We start from the raw sequence: 16217 nt of genomic DNA on the forward strand, positions 1-16217 counted from the left end.
AATTAGGATCTGCCAAATAAGAGAAAACCCCACCCTTTCCGTGGTGGCCCACAACCGGCTATCTCGGTGTCGTATTGACGGATACCCATGACAATCGGACTTTGAACTCTTAAAATCACGGCATAGTTGCACAATGGATACTAGTCGGGGCAAGTTGCGCTTCAGAGTCTTTCTTAGACTGTCTATTCGTAGAGAAGCCGACTCGGCGTCTATTTGACGATGCGTCTCGTCGCCCACTTCGCCGCGGTAGCGGCTTGCTGTTTTGCTGTAACTATCTCCCAAGCAGTGCCCAAGACGTACTTTGTCGAGTTGTCCAAGGACTCGACAGAAGGACTCAGCATCAGTCCACATGATCTCGCCAGCAAGGCAGCCGAAGCGTCTATCCCGCTGCGTGTGCGATACGAGTACACCGACAAAAGCGTATTTTACGGCGTATCAGTCTCTCTAGACAGCGATTCAGACAGTGAAAAGTTGCGAGCTCTTCCGGGTGTCGAGAATGTCGTTCCCGCCCAGAGCGTGGCGCACCCCCATCGCCCGAGCAGCAACGTGAAGAGGTCTCCTTCCAGCAGCAAGACTAGCGAGCACGTCACACGCAACTATGACAGCGGTAGAGACCAATTTAGATCCTCGCGGTCTCGGAGGGCGGATGTCGACTGGAACAGTCCACACGCCATGACGGGTGTCGACCGCGTTCACGCAAAGGGCGTGCTCGGCGAGGGCGTACGCGTCGCCGTCATCGACACGGGGATCGACTATCTGCATCCGGCCCTGGGAGGATGCTTCGGAAAAGGCTGCAAGGTCGAGTTCGGCTACGACTTTGTCGGCGACGACTACGGGTTCGGCAACTCCACCCCGAACCCGGGCCCGGACCCGCGGCCGGGCTGTTTTGACAGCTTTCACGGCACCCATGTGGCGGGCATTATCGGTATGGAGGTTCCCTCCAACGCCTCCATGTTTCCTGGTCTCGTTGGCGTTGCTCCTGGGGCGACGCTGGGCATGTACCGCGTCTTTGGGGGTGATGGGAGTGCGTCGGATGATGCTATTGTTGCGGCTATGCAGAGGGCTGTTGAGGAGGGTGCCCATGTTGTGAGTATTTCGATTGGGGAGTTTGGGACCTGGTCGGGTTATCCTGGGTCGATTCTTCCTGCTGCGGTTACCGCTCTGAGAGCAAAAGGCGTAGCTGTCGTTGCTGCCGCTGGTAACTCTGGCACAAGGCATGTTCTCCATCAACTTGCCGGGCGGGGCGGATGACGCGCTTGGTGTTGCGTCGGTTGAGAACGCAAAGTTTCCAACGTATCCGATCCGTGACTCCAATGGTGCTGGGTTCCGTTACGGAGCGTTGCATCCCTTCCCGGAGGGAGAGTATCCTGTTGCGTGGGCCGGGAGAAACACGTCCACTTACAGGTTTGGCTGTTCGGCTTCCGACTATCCGTCAGCCGGTAGTCTCCAGGGGCCGATTTCCGAGTACATTATCGCCGTCAAGAGAGGGCCTTCGTGTTCGTCGACGCAGGTTCAGACGTATGCCTCTGCGGCCAACTTCACTCGTGTCATTACATACCGGGATCCCACCATCGATGATGCTTTCATCAAAGGCCACGCCGTGCCAACGCCGTCTCTTACTGCGGATGGATATATCTATCCTATGGGCAGCGTGATTGACGAGATACTTTCGAACGCGGCCAAGAGCACCGGACAGTACAAGTTGCTTGTTGAGTCCCAGACGCCTCTTCTGGTGGATCAAATAGGCGGCGGATCACCAAACAACTTTAGCAGCATGGGTAAGTTCTCCTATTTCCAAAGTCTCCCTTCTTGATGTGTTGGCTGACAGTCACACAGAACCCAACGCCGACTTCGCGTTTAAGCCCGAGATAGCTGCCCCCGGCGGAATGATTCTGGCCACTTTCCCGCTCATGGAGAACAGCGGCGGTTTTGGCATCATCAGCGGCACGTCCATGGCGACGCCTTACATATCGGGTGTATATGCTCTGATCAAGTCACAGAATCCCGACTTGTCCGTTGAAGAGATCTTTGAGCTGATGCAAACCACCGCTGCGCAAGTCAATATGGCAGACTATGATCTGATGGCGCCTGCGATTCAACAAGGAGCAGGTCTGGTTCAGGCGCACAAAGCCGTGTTTTCGGGAACAGTGGTATCCCCAGGGGAATTCAAACTGGTTGATGCCGAGGAGGCTAGTTTCACCATCGACAACCCGTCAGATACCGACGTGACATACAGCTTGTCAAACATACCTGCGGCTGGTGCAGCGCCCTTCTCAGACGGACCGAGCCGTACCGCGCAAGTCGGCTACATCCCTCAATCCTTCTCAGCCAAATTCGACTTCACAGTTGGAAGCCAGGTCACCGTCCCAGCCGGCGGCTCCGCCAACGTCTCGTTCTCAATCACTCCCCCATCATCACCAGACGCCAGCCTCGTCCCCCTCTTCTCCGGCTTCATCGGCATCTCCTCCTCCACCAACGAGACCTTTACGATCCCGTACATGGGCCCGGTCTACAACTACAGCAGCACGCCCATCGTCGGCCTAAAGAACATCACCGCAGAGCAGCGCCTCAACGCCCTGACACCGACGCGCGACCCCCTCTCCGCCCCGCAAGTCTTTGCCAACGGTGACAAGGCCGATATCGGCAACTATCGCTCCTTTCCGTTCCAGTACCCGGACTACCCTGTCGCGCTATTCACCTCGCTTCAGCCGATGCGCAAGTTCCGCTTCGATATTGTGCGCGCGAGCACAAACTTCACGCCGACGTGGTACGGCTTCGATCCCAGCGTGAAATTTGATAATCTCACCGAGACGTCGATGACGGAGAATGGTACGATTGCTGGCGTGCCTATACTCGGTTCGAATATGATTCAAAACGGGTGGCTGCCGCAGACGAGTTACCAGGCCGGATGGTCGTATAGCATTCTTGATGTTACGGCTACGAGAGGGTTGGGGTTGAAGAAGGGGTCTTATCGTATTTTGCTTCGATGGCTCAAGTTTTACAAGGATGAGGAGGATCCTGCGTCGTGGGATAGCTGGATGAGTGGTGTTGTTGATGTTTTGGAGGACATTTTTGAGCCGACTGTTCCATCGTAGAACCTGGGATCTATAAAATGGATGTGCAACTAAATGTAGAAATGCATTAATGTAATCCAAGCTTTCCATAAGCTGTCGTTTCACATAAGATACATATATGTCGAATCTATCAGGGCTCAACCTGGTCCAATATGCATATAGGATATTAGCAGCTCGCTGGGTCCATCCACTATTCTTAGAACTTGAGTTTAGGCTTGGTTGCCCCAACTCGATTCTATCGTGGATATATTGCACAGATGTATCTTAGTCTCGAGGACGTAGATGATGGAGAACATTAGACAGACTTTGCCATGTCATTCGTAGTGGAAAGCTAGCCAACGAGGATCCTCAACGTAGGTACAACTGACCAGAACGAATACCTTAGCAAGACTCATACTATAATAAGGAGGCTCATGATAAAACTAGGACAGAGAAACAAGCCAGGAACGCGAGTCTAGCTTCCCATCATCTGCCCACCCTACTCATACTCGGACCATTGCACCAACAACTGCCATATCGTGTTCCAAGTCCCCGAACTAGTAGATTGAGCCATACCAGCCCGCATCTGATTCGAAAAAGCAGCGCTCGTCACGCCCTCCTGCGTCGCATGCCATCCAAGCTGACTATTCCCATACTCGTACCCATCCGTCGTGCCAGCCACGACTTTGAAGCTCTCGATCCCCTGGTACGTGACACTCATGTAGCCCGCATGCATGGCATTAGCAAACTGCATGTCCTGCATCTGGCGAAGCGCCTTGACTTGCAGTATAGTCTGTACCCAAACCCCGTGCCGCACCCTTGAAAACTCGATCAGCGCCTCCGCATTGCCCGCCTCGCACGCCTCGGTCCACTTTTGCCGCATGCGTGGGGGGTACAGGCAGCACATCCTCTTCTCGACGACGAGGTTGTTGTTGAATTCCATTGCAAGACTAGGAGGAGGGGGCGAGCTCTCCTCGCAGAAGGTGATGTAGCACTCTGGGCAGATTGTGCAGTCGTCCCAGCCGTACCAGCGTTGGTTGTCGACGAGGTTTTCTCTGACGCAGTGCGGGACGCCGGCAAACTTGCGCACGAAGACGGAGTAGCGGGACTACACGCCAGTTTCGACGGCTTCTGCGTTGCGGTTCATGTGTTCCAGCCATCGCGGGGCGGAACGCTCGAAGCTGCAGACGTACGTCTCGCCTGCTTCTTCGCTACGGGACTGCTCGTAGAATCGATCCAGTCCGAACGGGGTGATGAAAGCGGCGTGGCACGGGGCGCAGATCCTGTAGCCGTCGCAGTCGCCGCCAGTCAAGGTGTACCAGGTGCCGTTGATGATTCCCCGGTCAGTACACGGTGGGCACGAGAGGATAACCTCTAGAGCTTGATAGAGAACGTTGACGTCCTGAAAGTCGTTGGCAGCTGTGAGGGCGACCTCAGTAGGCAAGCCGTTCATGCTGCATGTAATGGGGGTCGGCTCTGTCGTTGTATGACCCAGGGCGGCGTCCATCCAGTCCAACCCCGTGTGACTCGACACATGTGGAACAAAGTCAAAGTCCTTGTCCAGTGTTGTCAGAGCTACATGTTTCTCATAGCACTTTTCACACATCTTGAAATCTGGATACCGCTGGCCACGCAGTCGCATCCAGCGCCGCGAGGAGGGCGACACAGGCCCTTTGTCGCATTCGGGAAGCGCCATGTGCTTTGCTGCTACCTCTATCCATTCGTTCCAGCTGCTGGCCCCTGATTTGGAAAGTTTGACTATCGATCGACTTATGAAGGGGAGGCATATGTCGCAAGCCCAGATGTCGTCAGTGGCTTGAGGTGAGTCGTACGGAACAAATTTGTCACGGAACGATGTTGCTAGCACGACATCTTGATAGCAGGCCTCGCAAGATACGAAGCCGTACCGTCTATCGTCAAGTGCTTTGAACCATTTGATTCCCGCTGATCCATCGGCGCCCGAGGGGCCCTTGCAGTCCTGGACATTGAGTCGAGCTGTCATGAACTCTCGCAGACAAGTAATCTCTTTGCGCTTGAGACACTCCGGTAGAAGGAGTCTGGTGATGCGGGGAGCATTGAACCGACAACGTCCATTTGGTTCCCGGTTGTGTTTGAAAGAGTCTTCCAGGGGTGTTTGCGCAAGGCACCTCTCGTGGCAGTGTGTGCAGACGAGGAAGTTGGGGATGTCTGGTATATGATACCAGTCCGTCTCATACTCGACCTCTCGGTCTGCCGGGCACTCCCAAGCAATTGTGTCGGGCTTGCCATCTTCGGTGATGCGAGGAATGGCTCTTTTGTAGTCGTGGAAGTCGACATCGTCAAACCCCGGAGGAGTGCTCTGCGATGAAGTGGCTTCGCAAATGCTCACGTTGCCCAGTAAAATGGAAATCTGATCGACTGCACTGGTTACTGGCACCTCCTCGCGAGAAACAGGAACGGCTTTCTCGGCAATTGGGGGTTAGGGCGGTGGGTAGTCGGTGACATTGACTTCTATCACCGAGGCCAAAGGATGGATGGAATCTGCTGTAGGTCTTCCTGACTCTGGTGTATCTTGAAATGGGCGAGGAGTTACTTCCTGGACATATTGGATATGTTGCTGATTTGCAGGTTGCTGCAGTGTCGTCACTGGCGCTATTTGAGTTGCCGGTGAAACTACAGATACAGCGTGTTGCAGAACGGCAGGATTGAGACCGCTGCTTCCATGAGATGGAGCGTTGGATGACGGTATGCCAGATGAGCTTTCTTCCGGGTCATTTGGTGATGCTATAACTTGGTATAGAGAAGTGAAATATTGTTGAGTCTGCTGGCTATGCTGGTCTTGTTGGTGCGGTACCACAACTGGACTAGGAGATGATATAGGGTAGGCCTGTCCCTGAGGTGTGGTCGGGTGATAGTAGAGGGGCTGTGCTGGTTGAGTTGGCAGAGTCTCTTTCGGACCCTCATGTTGACAATAAGGCGGTTGGGCTTGGTGATATTGGTCGCCGGGTGAATGGAGGGGAGAAGGGGAAGCTGGCAAAGTGGTATACGGAGGATTGTGGTTCTGGGCGTACTGGGCTTGAGGGCTATAACTCGGCTGTGAGGGTGTCACAGCCTGTGAGACGAACTGGGTGAATTTGGCTCTAGCTTTGCTTTTGAGGCCATGGTAGGACTTGACAACCTTTTCGCTATCTGAAAACAACGAAGTCGCCTGTTGTATAGCGCCTGATAGACTAGGACTCTGGGTTGAAGGTGGTCCGTGGCTGGTGGGTGTATACGTCGCCGAGGGAGAGTATGGCTGGGCGAAGGGAGGTTGGCCATTTGAAAAGGAGTTGTAAGGAGTTGGCTCAGGTCGGTTTGTGGAACCTGGAGGGTAGTAGCTGTGACTGTTGGGAGAGCTCTGGTGGTAAGAAGGAGCTCCGTATGTGGGCTGGTACATTTGTTGAGGATGGTGTCCGCCATATTGAGGACTTTGTGCAGTTGGAGAATGCTGCAATGGCCCTTCTGGATAGCCACAAGAAGAAGAAACCGCCGTCGCTGTTGTTTCTGGCCGAGGTGGAATAGGCGGCGGCGGATTTCCAGACTGACCAGGTGGTGGTGGAAAGTATAGCTGTCTGTTGGGGTCCATGTTGACGTCGATGCTCGTTATCACGACTTGGGAATGATGGTGTTTTCATAATTCACGAACAGACATAAGAGGGCATCGTGGGAGTTTTGATATTCTTGGCGATCTGGCACCGTTACGCTAAGAAGACCAAATGTGTTGAGTGTGTGATCGCCATACTCAGCGGCAGAAGGCTCGGCATGAAGTTGTGCCACCCTGGGCGGTTTTGGAGTGAAGCTGAAAAGAAACTGCAGCACACGACACCAATCAAATGTGGCAGATGAAGCCTTGACATTACTAGTGCGAATGCAAAACTTGGAGTTGGCCCAATCATGGAGATTGAGAAATGTGAAGCTCAGAGACATTGCATTTCTGTCTCGAAAAGTCTGCCTTACGCTCCGGATATCAAATTCAAGAAAACGCCTGTCACTAGTGTCGCTTGTCATATGATTATCTAACGTTCGCTTCCTTTCCTCATCACCAGGTAGGAAGGACTCTACTCAAACTTCGTAGACCTCTTCAAATTCCTAGGCTCGTGGTGGTCAATCCAAAACAGATGATGTCCATATGTCTGTCCTTCACGTCAACAACGTTGTCCCTCACACCGAAAGGCGGCAGACTTTACCATTATGTCTCAGAATCTATCTAGGCATCAATAGCGACCACGTCCAGCTGCCTGATGAAACCCCACGCTTTCACTCCGTGTGACCGAGTCGCCCGACATCTCAAACCTCATGTCGCTCGGTTCCGAACCCTCCGCTTCGAAGGGTCGAGCACTCTCGCCATATAACTCCCGCGACGGTACGGATGTGTCTCTCTTGTAGAGATTTATCTCGTTTGTATCGCTCGCGGTAGTAGCTGCGGCTGCTTCTTCGCCTCTTCCCTTCTTGTTATTCTTCCACCGCCTCCAGAACAGGAATCCCGCTATCCCCACTACAACGAGGGTCCCGGCCGTCGCTCCGATCGCAATACCAGCCACCGCGCCTCCTGATAGCTCATCACCGCCCGGCTTTGGCGTGCTCGTTGCGCTGGATGCTCTCGTCGGGGACGAAACGGACGACAATGTCGAGGACGAAGGCGACAGCGATGATGAGGGCGACGACGCAGCGCTGCCGGTAATGTTGAAATAGTGGCACGTGGTGCCCGGATCGGTCTGTCCGGCGGGCAGGATGCGTAGGTAGTACGCGTTGCTCAGATTCGGGTCGTGCCAGTCAGGAAAGCCATTGAAGCTGACGCGCCACGTCCAGCCTTGCGGCCTATGTTCGTCCACTGCGTATCGTTCAGGTAAGAAATCGGTTTGATTTCAAAAGTCGGAACATAGATAGGGGTCTGCGTCGGATATACAATGCTTTATACAAAATTGACTTACAGAATAAGGTGGCAACTGGGTCTCTCTCAGGGGACGCTTGGATGATGAACAAGTCAATGGGCGAGTCATCAGTGCCCCATTGGAGGTCTACCATTTCGCCCAGTGCATACTGGGGGTTGTCCCGGAAGTCTCCAGTGGGACCGGCGCCTGGTGGTCGGCGGAAGACGGTCGATCCGGTGCATTTCCAATAGAGGAGGCTATAAAGAAGAACAGAGGCGATCCGCATCGTGAGAAGTGGGCTTGTCTCCGACGCTCATTAGGCTCAGGAGACAGATAGGAGAGTGCGGGATGAAGGTAGAAGGAACTAAAAGAAGAGTGAGTAGACTGAGCCAAGCACACCTGGGGGATGATTACTACATATTTGAAATGGGAATTGATATAGAGGCATGCAGAATTGATACAGAGGCATGCACCTTACAGCGGCATGCACGTTTGCCGTTGTGATTGGCTCAAAATTTTGGTATATTTCCGCAAAGGCGGTGAAGGTGGTTACAGTAACATTTCGATTACTTGTCTTACGACCTAACTGTTACGACCTAATATGTATGACCAAGTTCAGGGCCTGCCCCGTAGGACCACAGCGGCTATGGCGCGCTATATATGCAGTAGATAAAACAGGAATACTAGCATCACCCTACAGAACGGAAGAACTATAGTATAAGTTACGTAATGATAAGATAAGGATCATTCGGGATCAGAATAATCTAATACGATCTGGGGGCCAAGCGATCATTCTAGATCAGAATGATCCAGGGCGACCCAGAGGACAAAGGGTATGTTCAGAATCAGGACTTGTATATAGGATGGACTTGAGCCGGGCTCAGGGACAGACTTCCCATAGCTTCTTCAGCAATTAACTTCGTATCAGATCTTATGATCGCTTTCAGCTACCTTTACTGAGATGTTACGGCCAGCTAGTCGTAGTGAGGTATGTTTGCAGAAGTTGAGGCTGCGGAACTGGTAACAGTAATAATCGGGTGTAATAACCGGATATAATAATCGGATGTAATAATCGGATGATTATTACACGTAGTTGAATAGTCTCAAGTAGGTTATATCTATAAGGTAGGTAAGGCTTCGGTGATTAATCGTAGTCTTATCAAAGAGGTTCTTAGGGAAGATAGCTAAAAGTGATTATAAGATTTAATATAAATTTAATTATTAAAGAAGTTATAGGAAGTCTATCATAGAGCCCGGCTCGAGTCCATTCTATATATAACGTGGTTCATCAGTCAGCCGGCCGGACCAGTCAGCCGGACGTTTTTTCCCACGTCCACAACAACATCTAGTATTTCTCAACCACAACGCATTAAATCAATTATTGGTTGTCGCTATCAGAATCTCCTGATGATTCGACATCCTTGGAACAGGTTCGTGCATTATGTCCAGTCTTACCATACGTACTATAGCGTCTCCGAGTCGGCTGGGCTCTTTTTGATGGACCCCCCTCCTTATCCTCTCGAGGTGCTGGACGTTTACCTTTTTGTTTCTCTTCTAGTAAACCCTGAGATTCCTTTATATTAAGTGCCCCTCTAAGCTGTATATGGGACCTTTTAGCCCTCCGACGCTTAGCAAATGCTATATTCGTATCCTTAAGGGTACGAAGCCGATTAGTTAAAATAGTGATTGAGTGTGCCATTGCCTGCGTACCCTTTGATAATTGCTCAACTGTAGCAATAATTGGTGTCGGTGAGCTTCCTTTATGAGCAGAGATCCGGCTTTTGATAAAGTTGGACTGCGAGACGGCTTGTTGTGGGTTAGAGGGCGTTTGCGATTGCCAAGGTGGTGGTGTTGAAGGGTTGGCCATAGGAGGTGTAGGCGTCCGTAAATGCACATCAAGCTTTTTGATGACATAGTCTGGGTCCTATGGTGAAATTCCAGCGCCTTGGAAAGCAGACCTGATGTTTTCCTTATTAAAAACCTTGTTGTGGGCCTGGTGGAAGGTAATAAAGAACTCAGACTTGGTAATGTGATTGTTGGATCTCTGAGCAGTCGGCAGAAAAGGTGGATCTGGAAGGCGGTATGGGCACTTACAAACGACCCCTTACATACCACTTCTGAGAGGCCGTGGGCTCTGCCCACAACCTCCTCCTTCCACCTCAAGACGCAGCAATAATAGACCATTATTGACACTTCGTTCCAACCGTACGGTTGCCCTGCTGACGTGTATAATAACAGTGATTTATGGAGGCTCTGATAAATAGGTTGATTTTATCACCGTATACGCGTTTCAAAGGCGAATAAAGCGCAATATCCAATGGCTATAATAGATGCGACGAATATTCAGGCATACTGACCGTTACAATATTGTTCTGCTTACAGTAATCGTCAAATTCGGCCGATAAATAGCTCTCATGGCCGTCGATAATGAGCATCCTGTAGACGCCCTTAGTTCGGTTCTTAGTATGTTTGTCGAAGTGTTTAATCCAGTCAAGACCCGTCTGATTATCCGTCTATCTATTAGCAGTGGGCTTGATGACCCAGTTGCCCGGAAAACCTGATTCCGTGGTCCAACTGGCAAGGTGATATACGCCCTTAACGATTACGAACGGAGGGATATACCACCCGCCCGAATTAATACATTCAATGACTATAGCCTATTCACGGTTACCCGGCTGGACAGACTTTGCTTTACCGCATCGATCGGCGCGTATTACCACCATTGACGCGGTGATCATGCCCATCATGAAGCTAGTCTCGTCGAAATTGTATAGGTCCTCCTCTTGGATTCCATACTTGGTCATCATGTCACGTAACAACACAAACCACTTTGAAATAACCTCTAGGTCTTCTAAAAGAGCCCTTTGATAATCGTATAGACGATTAAACTTTGTTTTCAGAGCAGGCTATGAGTCCACAAACCGCCTGGCCCATCGCTTGCCAACAGGCTCGGCATTACGCGCTCGCAGCAGGAGATTGGCCATATTTTCCACACCGCCAAGGCGCAAAGGAAATCCTCTGGAATCCTGTTCAATAACATATTGGAGAAGTGTTTTCTCTTCGATCGGATCGAGTTTATGTCGTTAGGGTTGAGTTTATTCGCGTCGCGGTCGGTTATTTATTCTATCGGCTAAGGTACTCTTCGGGATACCGTAGGTCTTTGCGGCACGCAAAATGCTCAAGTTACTACCTACAGCGCATATCGATCGGATCACTTCAATCGCAAGAATGACTTTGTCTTCTTAGGTGTAGATTAGCATTATGGTTATTGAGATTTTACGCATCAAAGGTTTAAGTGGTTTGGACATAAGTGTGTTTAGAAAAAAACGTCCGGCTGACTGGTCCGGCCGGCTGACTGATGAACCACGTTATATTAAAAAGAGTATTATATAAGCCAACCTGTCTAAAAGGTATATTTATACCGTTTAATAATGTTAAACCCGTTGGCCCTTATAAATATATTAAATTAATTAAAGAGGGCCTTTACGACAGGCTCTAGGCTACTAAGAATTTATAGGTTAGAAATTATATTTAAAGGTGGGGAGGAGGATTTATTAAAGTAGGTATAATAGGAGAGTATAAATTAAAAAGATAATAGACTCGAGAGAAGGTATTATTACGAAGGTAAATATAGGGGGGTGGGGTTTCCTTAAGAACCCCACGTCTCTTATTAATAGTAGTTTTTGTCACGGTAGCAGGCAGGTTGTTTGGCAGGTGGATGCTGGGCAGGCGGATCAGACAATCTATTGCTACGGGCAGGCTCTATCCTAAGCAGGTACAGGCTCTGTTGACAAGACGTAGCTCAAGGAGCTACGTTTCTGGACATGCGCGACAGAATACAGGATGCAGAGTTTTATCCAGCCTCAGGCTTACGTAACCCGGCCACCGGGTTACTCAACACCAACCTCAAGGTTGGGGTCTAGGACAGCGGGTCTGTGACATTACCCCCCTCTTTAGGACCGAACTCCTGCGAGGTCGCTGGCACGCTCAGGTGGGACCAGGCTTAAACGGGTACCGGCGGTGATAGTTGCGGACGACTTCTTGGGCGTTCTCTAGGTGGGAGGCGGGCACCTCTTCAGGGTCATCGTAACCAGTCCACTTGACAGTATACTTTAGACGGGGGCGGCCACGGCCACGGCGGTCCCAGCGAGAGTCAAGAACCTCCTCGACTTCCCACTCCTGTAGACCATCGATTTCGACAGGCGGGGGTGGTTCGTTCGTTTGTGCGGGTAGCGGGTCGTCGGCGGCGGGGCGGAGCAGGCTAACATGAAAGACAGGGTGAATCCTCATGGACTCGGGGAGGCGGAGGCGGTAGGCGTACGGGCTAATAACTTTGTCGATCTTAAACGGACCGCAGTTCTTCCAGTCTAGTTTCTTAGTAGGGCGCAGAGTCTTGATATTCCGGGCGTCGAGCCAGACTTCTTGACCGACCTGGTATCTGGGGGCGGGACGGCGTTTCCGGTTTGCTTGTTCCTCATATCGCGAGCGGGCCATAAGCATCTCGTTGCGCAGGTGGTCGTTAATCTCTTGCATACGGGACACAAACTTCTCAGCATCTCTGGCGGCGGGCTTATCGCGGGGCAGTACTGGTTCGAAACCTAAACGCGGGTGGAAGCCATAGTTGGCGAAGAACGGCGTAACAGTAGTCGTCTCAGAAGCGGTGTTATTGGCAGAGAACTCGGCGAGCGGGAGCCAATCGGCCCAATCATCTTGCAGGTATGCTACGTATAAGCGCAGGTATTGTTCCAGAGTGGCGTTCATCCTCTCGGTCTGGCCATCAGTCTCAGGGTGGTAAGCGGTGGAAAGCAGGGCAGAGACGGACAGGCGCTTAGTCAGGTGTTTCCAGAAGTCCGATACGAACTGGGGGCCGCGGTCTGATATAACTGTGCTAGGTAAGCCGTGCAGTTTCCACACGTGCTTTACGAACAGGCGGGCGGTCTCTTCGGAGTCACAGGTTCCCTTACACGCCATGAAGTGGCGCATTTTAGATAAACGGTCGACCACGACCATAATCGCATCGTAACCGCGGCTCAAGGGCAGGTGGGTGATAAAGTCCACAGATATATCCTTCCAAGAGCGCTCAGGGACAGGCAGGGGCTTCAGCAAGCCTTGACGGGCCTGTCGATTCGGTTTAGCTCGACGGCACTGGTGGCAGTTGGCAATCCAACGTTTGGCATATCGCAACATCTAGGGCCAATAGTACTCTCGATCCAGGATTTCGTAAGTCTTGGCTATACCAGGGTGTCCAGCGATTGGGGAAGCATGGCAGTATCTCAGCAGCTCGGCCTTCAGTTCCGGTAGGTCGGGGACAAACAGTCGATTTCTATAGTATAGGTATCCTCCGCGGTCTTCGCATTCGGCAAGGGTAAGCAGGGAGTGTCGGGAGGCGCCTTCACTAAGGGCCTTCAGGACCAGGCGGGGCACGGGGTCTTCTTCGTATCCTCGGGCGAACAAGCGGGATAGTTCTTCGTTCCACTGGGGTCTAGTAGCTTCTTGAGAGCGGGACGACTGAGTCATAAAACGGACGGTCTTCTTTGGTCGGGAGCCTTGGGTCGGTGCGGGAGAATCGGGGGTTTCGAAGTTTTCTTTTTTCAACACAACTTGGCTTTGATGGTGAAGGCGTTCATCCCCCTCCTTAGGCAGGTCTTCTGACCTCCTGGTCAGCGCGTCTGGTTTAACACCTTGTTTTCCCGGGCGGTATATGATCTTGAAGTTGAAACGGGACAGGAATTCAGCCCAACGGGCTTGTCGGCGGTTCAGTAGCTTAGTTGTCGTAAAGTATTCCAGGTTCTTGTGGTCCGTAATAACTTTTACCGGGGACTTTGTTCCCTCCAATTCCGGACGCCACTCCTCGAAACAGCGGATAATTGCCAGCAGTTCCTTATCGTAGATTTCGTAGTTGCACTCGGTAATAGAATGTTTCTTCGAGAAGAAGGCGACGGGTCTTAAAACTCCGTCGTCTCCGTACTGGGACAGTACTCCTGCAGATACATAGTCGGAGGCGTCGGTCTCCACCAGGACATCTTTTTCCCAGTCGAAGGAGGCCAATACAGGGGCTTGGGTGAATGCAGTCTTCAGGTCGTTGAATGCTCTCTCACAGGTCGGGTCGAAGGCAAATGGGACTCCTTTCTTCGTTAGGCGGACGAGCGGGGAGATGATTTTCGAGAAATTCCTAATAAATCTCCGGTAGAAGTTCCCGAATCCAATAAACGCTTGGACGTCAGTCAGGCAGGTCGGTGTTTTCTAGTTGACAACGGTGTCGACCTTCTTGGGGTCCATTCGGATACCGTTGGCTCCGACGATTAAGCCTAGGAAAGTTGTTTCTTGTACAAAGAATTCGCATTTTTCCAGCTTGGCGAACAGGCCGGCGCTCCTCAGGGCGAACAGCACTAAGCGGACGTGTTGTTCATGTTCTGATCGGGTGCGGCTGTATATCAGAATATCATCCAGGTAAGCAGTGCAGAAAATATCCAGGTATTCCCGCAACGTATCGTTAATAAACCTCTAGAACGTGGCGGGGGCCCCTGTAAGACCAAATGGCATCACCAGGGATTCGAACAGGCCGAAGCGGGTACGGAAGGCTGTAAGGTATTCCTCCCCCTTCTTGACTCTCAAATTGTTGAAGGCGGAAATGATATCGATCTTGGAGAAGTACTTCATTCCCTTCAAGTTGTTCAGGGACTCCTTTGTCAGCGGCAGCGGGTATCTGTCCTTAACGGTAATATTGTTTAACGCGCGGTAGTCGACACAGAAGCGGAGGCCCCCTCCTGGTTTGGCCACAAACAGGACGGGTGAAGCAACAGGAGAAGCACTAGGGCGTATGAACCCTTTCCTTAAGTTCTCGGCAAGCCATTCGCGCAGCGCGATTAGCTCCTCTCTGGACATGGCATATAACGGTCCGAAGGGAGCTGTTTTCCCTTCCTGTAACTGGATATGATGGTCGTACGGTCGGTGCGGTGGTAGTTTTTCCGCTTCTTTTGGGGAGAAGACGTCTCCGAATTCACGGAACTCGGGAGGCAGGACTTCGGCGGGATCAGGTACGGGTTTGTCGGTTATGGCGAGGTCGATTTGTTCTAGGGTAATAGCGAATGCGTGGCAGTTTCCTCGATGGATATAAGCAGCGCTGGCCCTTAACGAGACGGTAGCGATATCGTATTTTTCCAGGATCTCGGGACAGGGTGACTGTAGGCGGGGGCGGGCAGATTTCGGGACATCCTGTAATGCTTTTACTTTCATCGGGCGGCTCGGCATGTTACAGTGCTTTCGGCAGTACTCGCTATCAAAGGTGATAGTATGCGATGCAAATCGGATCGTGGGGTCGTGCTGTTTAAGCTACGGCATTCCCAGGACAACAGGGTAATAGGCTAACTGAGTAACGAAGAATCTCATCCCTTCTTGGCGATGATCGTTAATGCGGCAGGTAATAGTAACATAGTGTGAGACCTTTCCGCTCTCGGCGGTTCGTCCGTCAAACACTTCTAAGTCGAACGGTTTCTTCAGGGGTAACAGGGTCAGGTTCTGGTCTTTTGCCCAGCTTTCGTCGATGAAAGCTTTGCCTTCGGCTCCAGAATCGGTCAGGGCATAAGTGAGCAACTCTCGGGTTCCCACAGTCAGGTTTATCGGCAGGATCAGCATATTAGAACGTTGGTTTTCTTCGTCCTCGATAGATAGCCCAGTAGCAGCAGCGGCGGATATTCGGAGGGCGCGCTCCTTAGGAGCCTGGTGGCGACTTACGCCAGGCTCGTCCCATTTATCGAATTCTCACTGGGAGAGCTGGTCCTAGAACGGGGCGGGGAACAGCCGGGACGACTAGCAGGGGAAGGCGAGCGGGATCGACGGCTGGCATGCAGACGAGATGCGGGACGCGTATCGGGCCTAGGGCATTGGGCGACATAATGGTCAGAGGACCCGCACCGGAAGCACTCGTAGCGTTCCTTGCGACTTCTTCGGCGTTGTGAGCTTAGGTCCATTGGGTCTCCGGCGGGCATCGGGGTTGGTCGGGGAGAAGGTATTCTAGGAGGAGTATTGCCAGGGCTTGGAGTAGCAGCGGCAGAATACGGCTTCGGAAGAGCAGTACTTGTCTTGGTTGGGGTAGGGCCCGCGGGGTTACGGGAACGGGAAACTTGTTGCTGGTGTTGGCGGTAGCGGTTATCTAAAGACTGAAGGTGGCGGGAGAAAGCGTGGTATTCTCGAGACGGGGCTGGACTGTGTAGGAGCATATCTTGAAGCTCACGGGAGATTCCTTGTAGAAGCAGAGGAGTCAGGGCGTCTTCCG

The 16217-nt window shown here is 51.9% G+C and overlaps 3 protein-coding genes across 3 annotated transcripts; 1 reads left to right on the forward strand and 2 right to left on the reverse strand.

Moving 5' to 3' along the window:
- Positions 1 to 191: 191 nt before the first annotated feature.
- Positions 192 to 3095, forward strand: BDP81DRAFT_497321 (peptidase; the record flags this gene model as incomplete). Its single annotated transcript, XM_060595451.1, has 3 exons — positions 192 to 1218; positions 1277 to 1778; positions 1837 to 3095. The coding sequence occupies exons 1-3, from the start codon at positions 220 to 222 to the stop codon at positions 3093 to 3095; spliced, it is 2760 nt and encodes a 919-aa protein (XP_060450586.1). The 5' UTR covers positions 192 to 219.
- A 457-nt stretch (positions 3096 to 3552) lies between these two features.
- Positions 3553 to 6733, reverse strand: BDP81DRAFT_457377 (uncharacterized protein; the record flags this gene model as incomplete). Its single annotated transcript, XM_060593277.1, has 4 exons — positions 3553 to 4161; positions 4243 to 5344; positions 5378 to 5405; positions 6718 to 6733. 4 exons carry the CDS (start codon positions 6731 to 6733, stop codon positions 3553 to 3555), a joined length of 1755 nt encoding a protein of 584 aa, XP_060450587.1.
- Positions 6734 to 6981: 248 nt separating this feature from the next.
- On the reverse strand, positions 6982 to 8501 carry BDP81DRAFT_415998 (uncharacterized protein). Its single transcript, XM_060589492.1, has 2 exons — positions 8003 to 8501; positions 6982 to 7902 (listed from the first exon to the last, which is right to left on the reverse strand). The coding sequence occupies exons 1-2, from the start codon at positions 8226 to 8228 to the stop codon at positions 7286 to 7288; spliced, it is 843 nt and encodes a 280-aa protein (XP_060450588.1). The 5' UTR covers positions 8229 to 8501; the 3' UTR covers positions 6982 to 7285.
- Positions 8502 to 16217: the final 7716 nt, after the last annotated feature.

The sequence above is a fragment of the Colletotrichum phormii genome (assembly GCF_030913505.1).
Source record: "Colletotrichum phormii strain CBS 102054 chromosome Unknown BDP81scaffold_2, whole genome shotgun sequence".
Taxonomy (NCBI): Eukaryota; Fungi; Ascomycota; class Sordariomycetes; order Glomerellales; family Glomerellaceae; genus Colletotrichum; species Colletotrichum phormii.

What these genes read in the sequence shown, in the direction of transcription:
- BDP81DRAFT_415998 (XM_060589492.1), bottom strand. Translation starts at nt 8,228, where the DNA reads ATGCGGATCGCCTCTGTTCTTCTTTATAGCCTCCTCTATTGGAAATGC. An exon ending in CCCAGTTGCCACCTTATTCT is followed by an intron (nt 7,903 to 8,002) that starts GTAAGTCAATTT and finishes AACGATACGCAG; the next exon opens with TGGACGAACATAGGCCGCAA.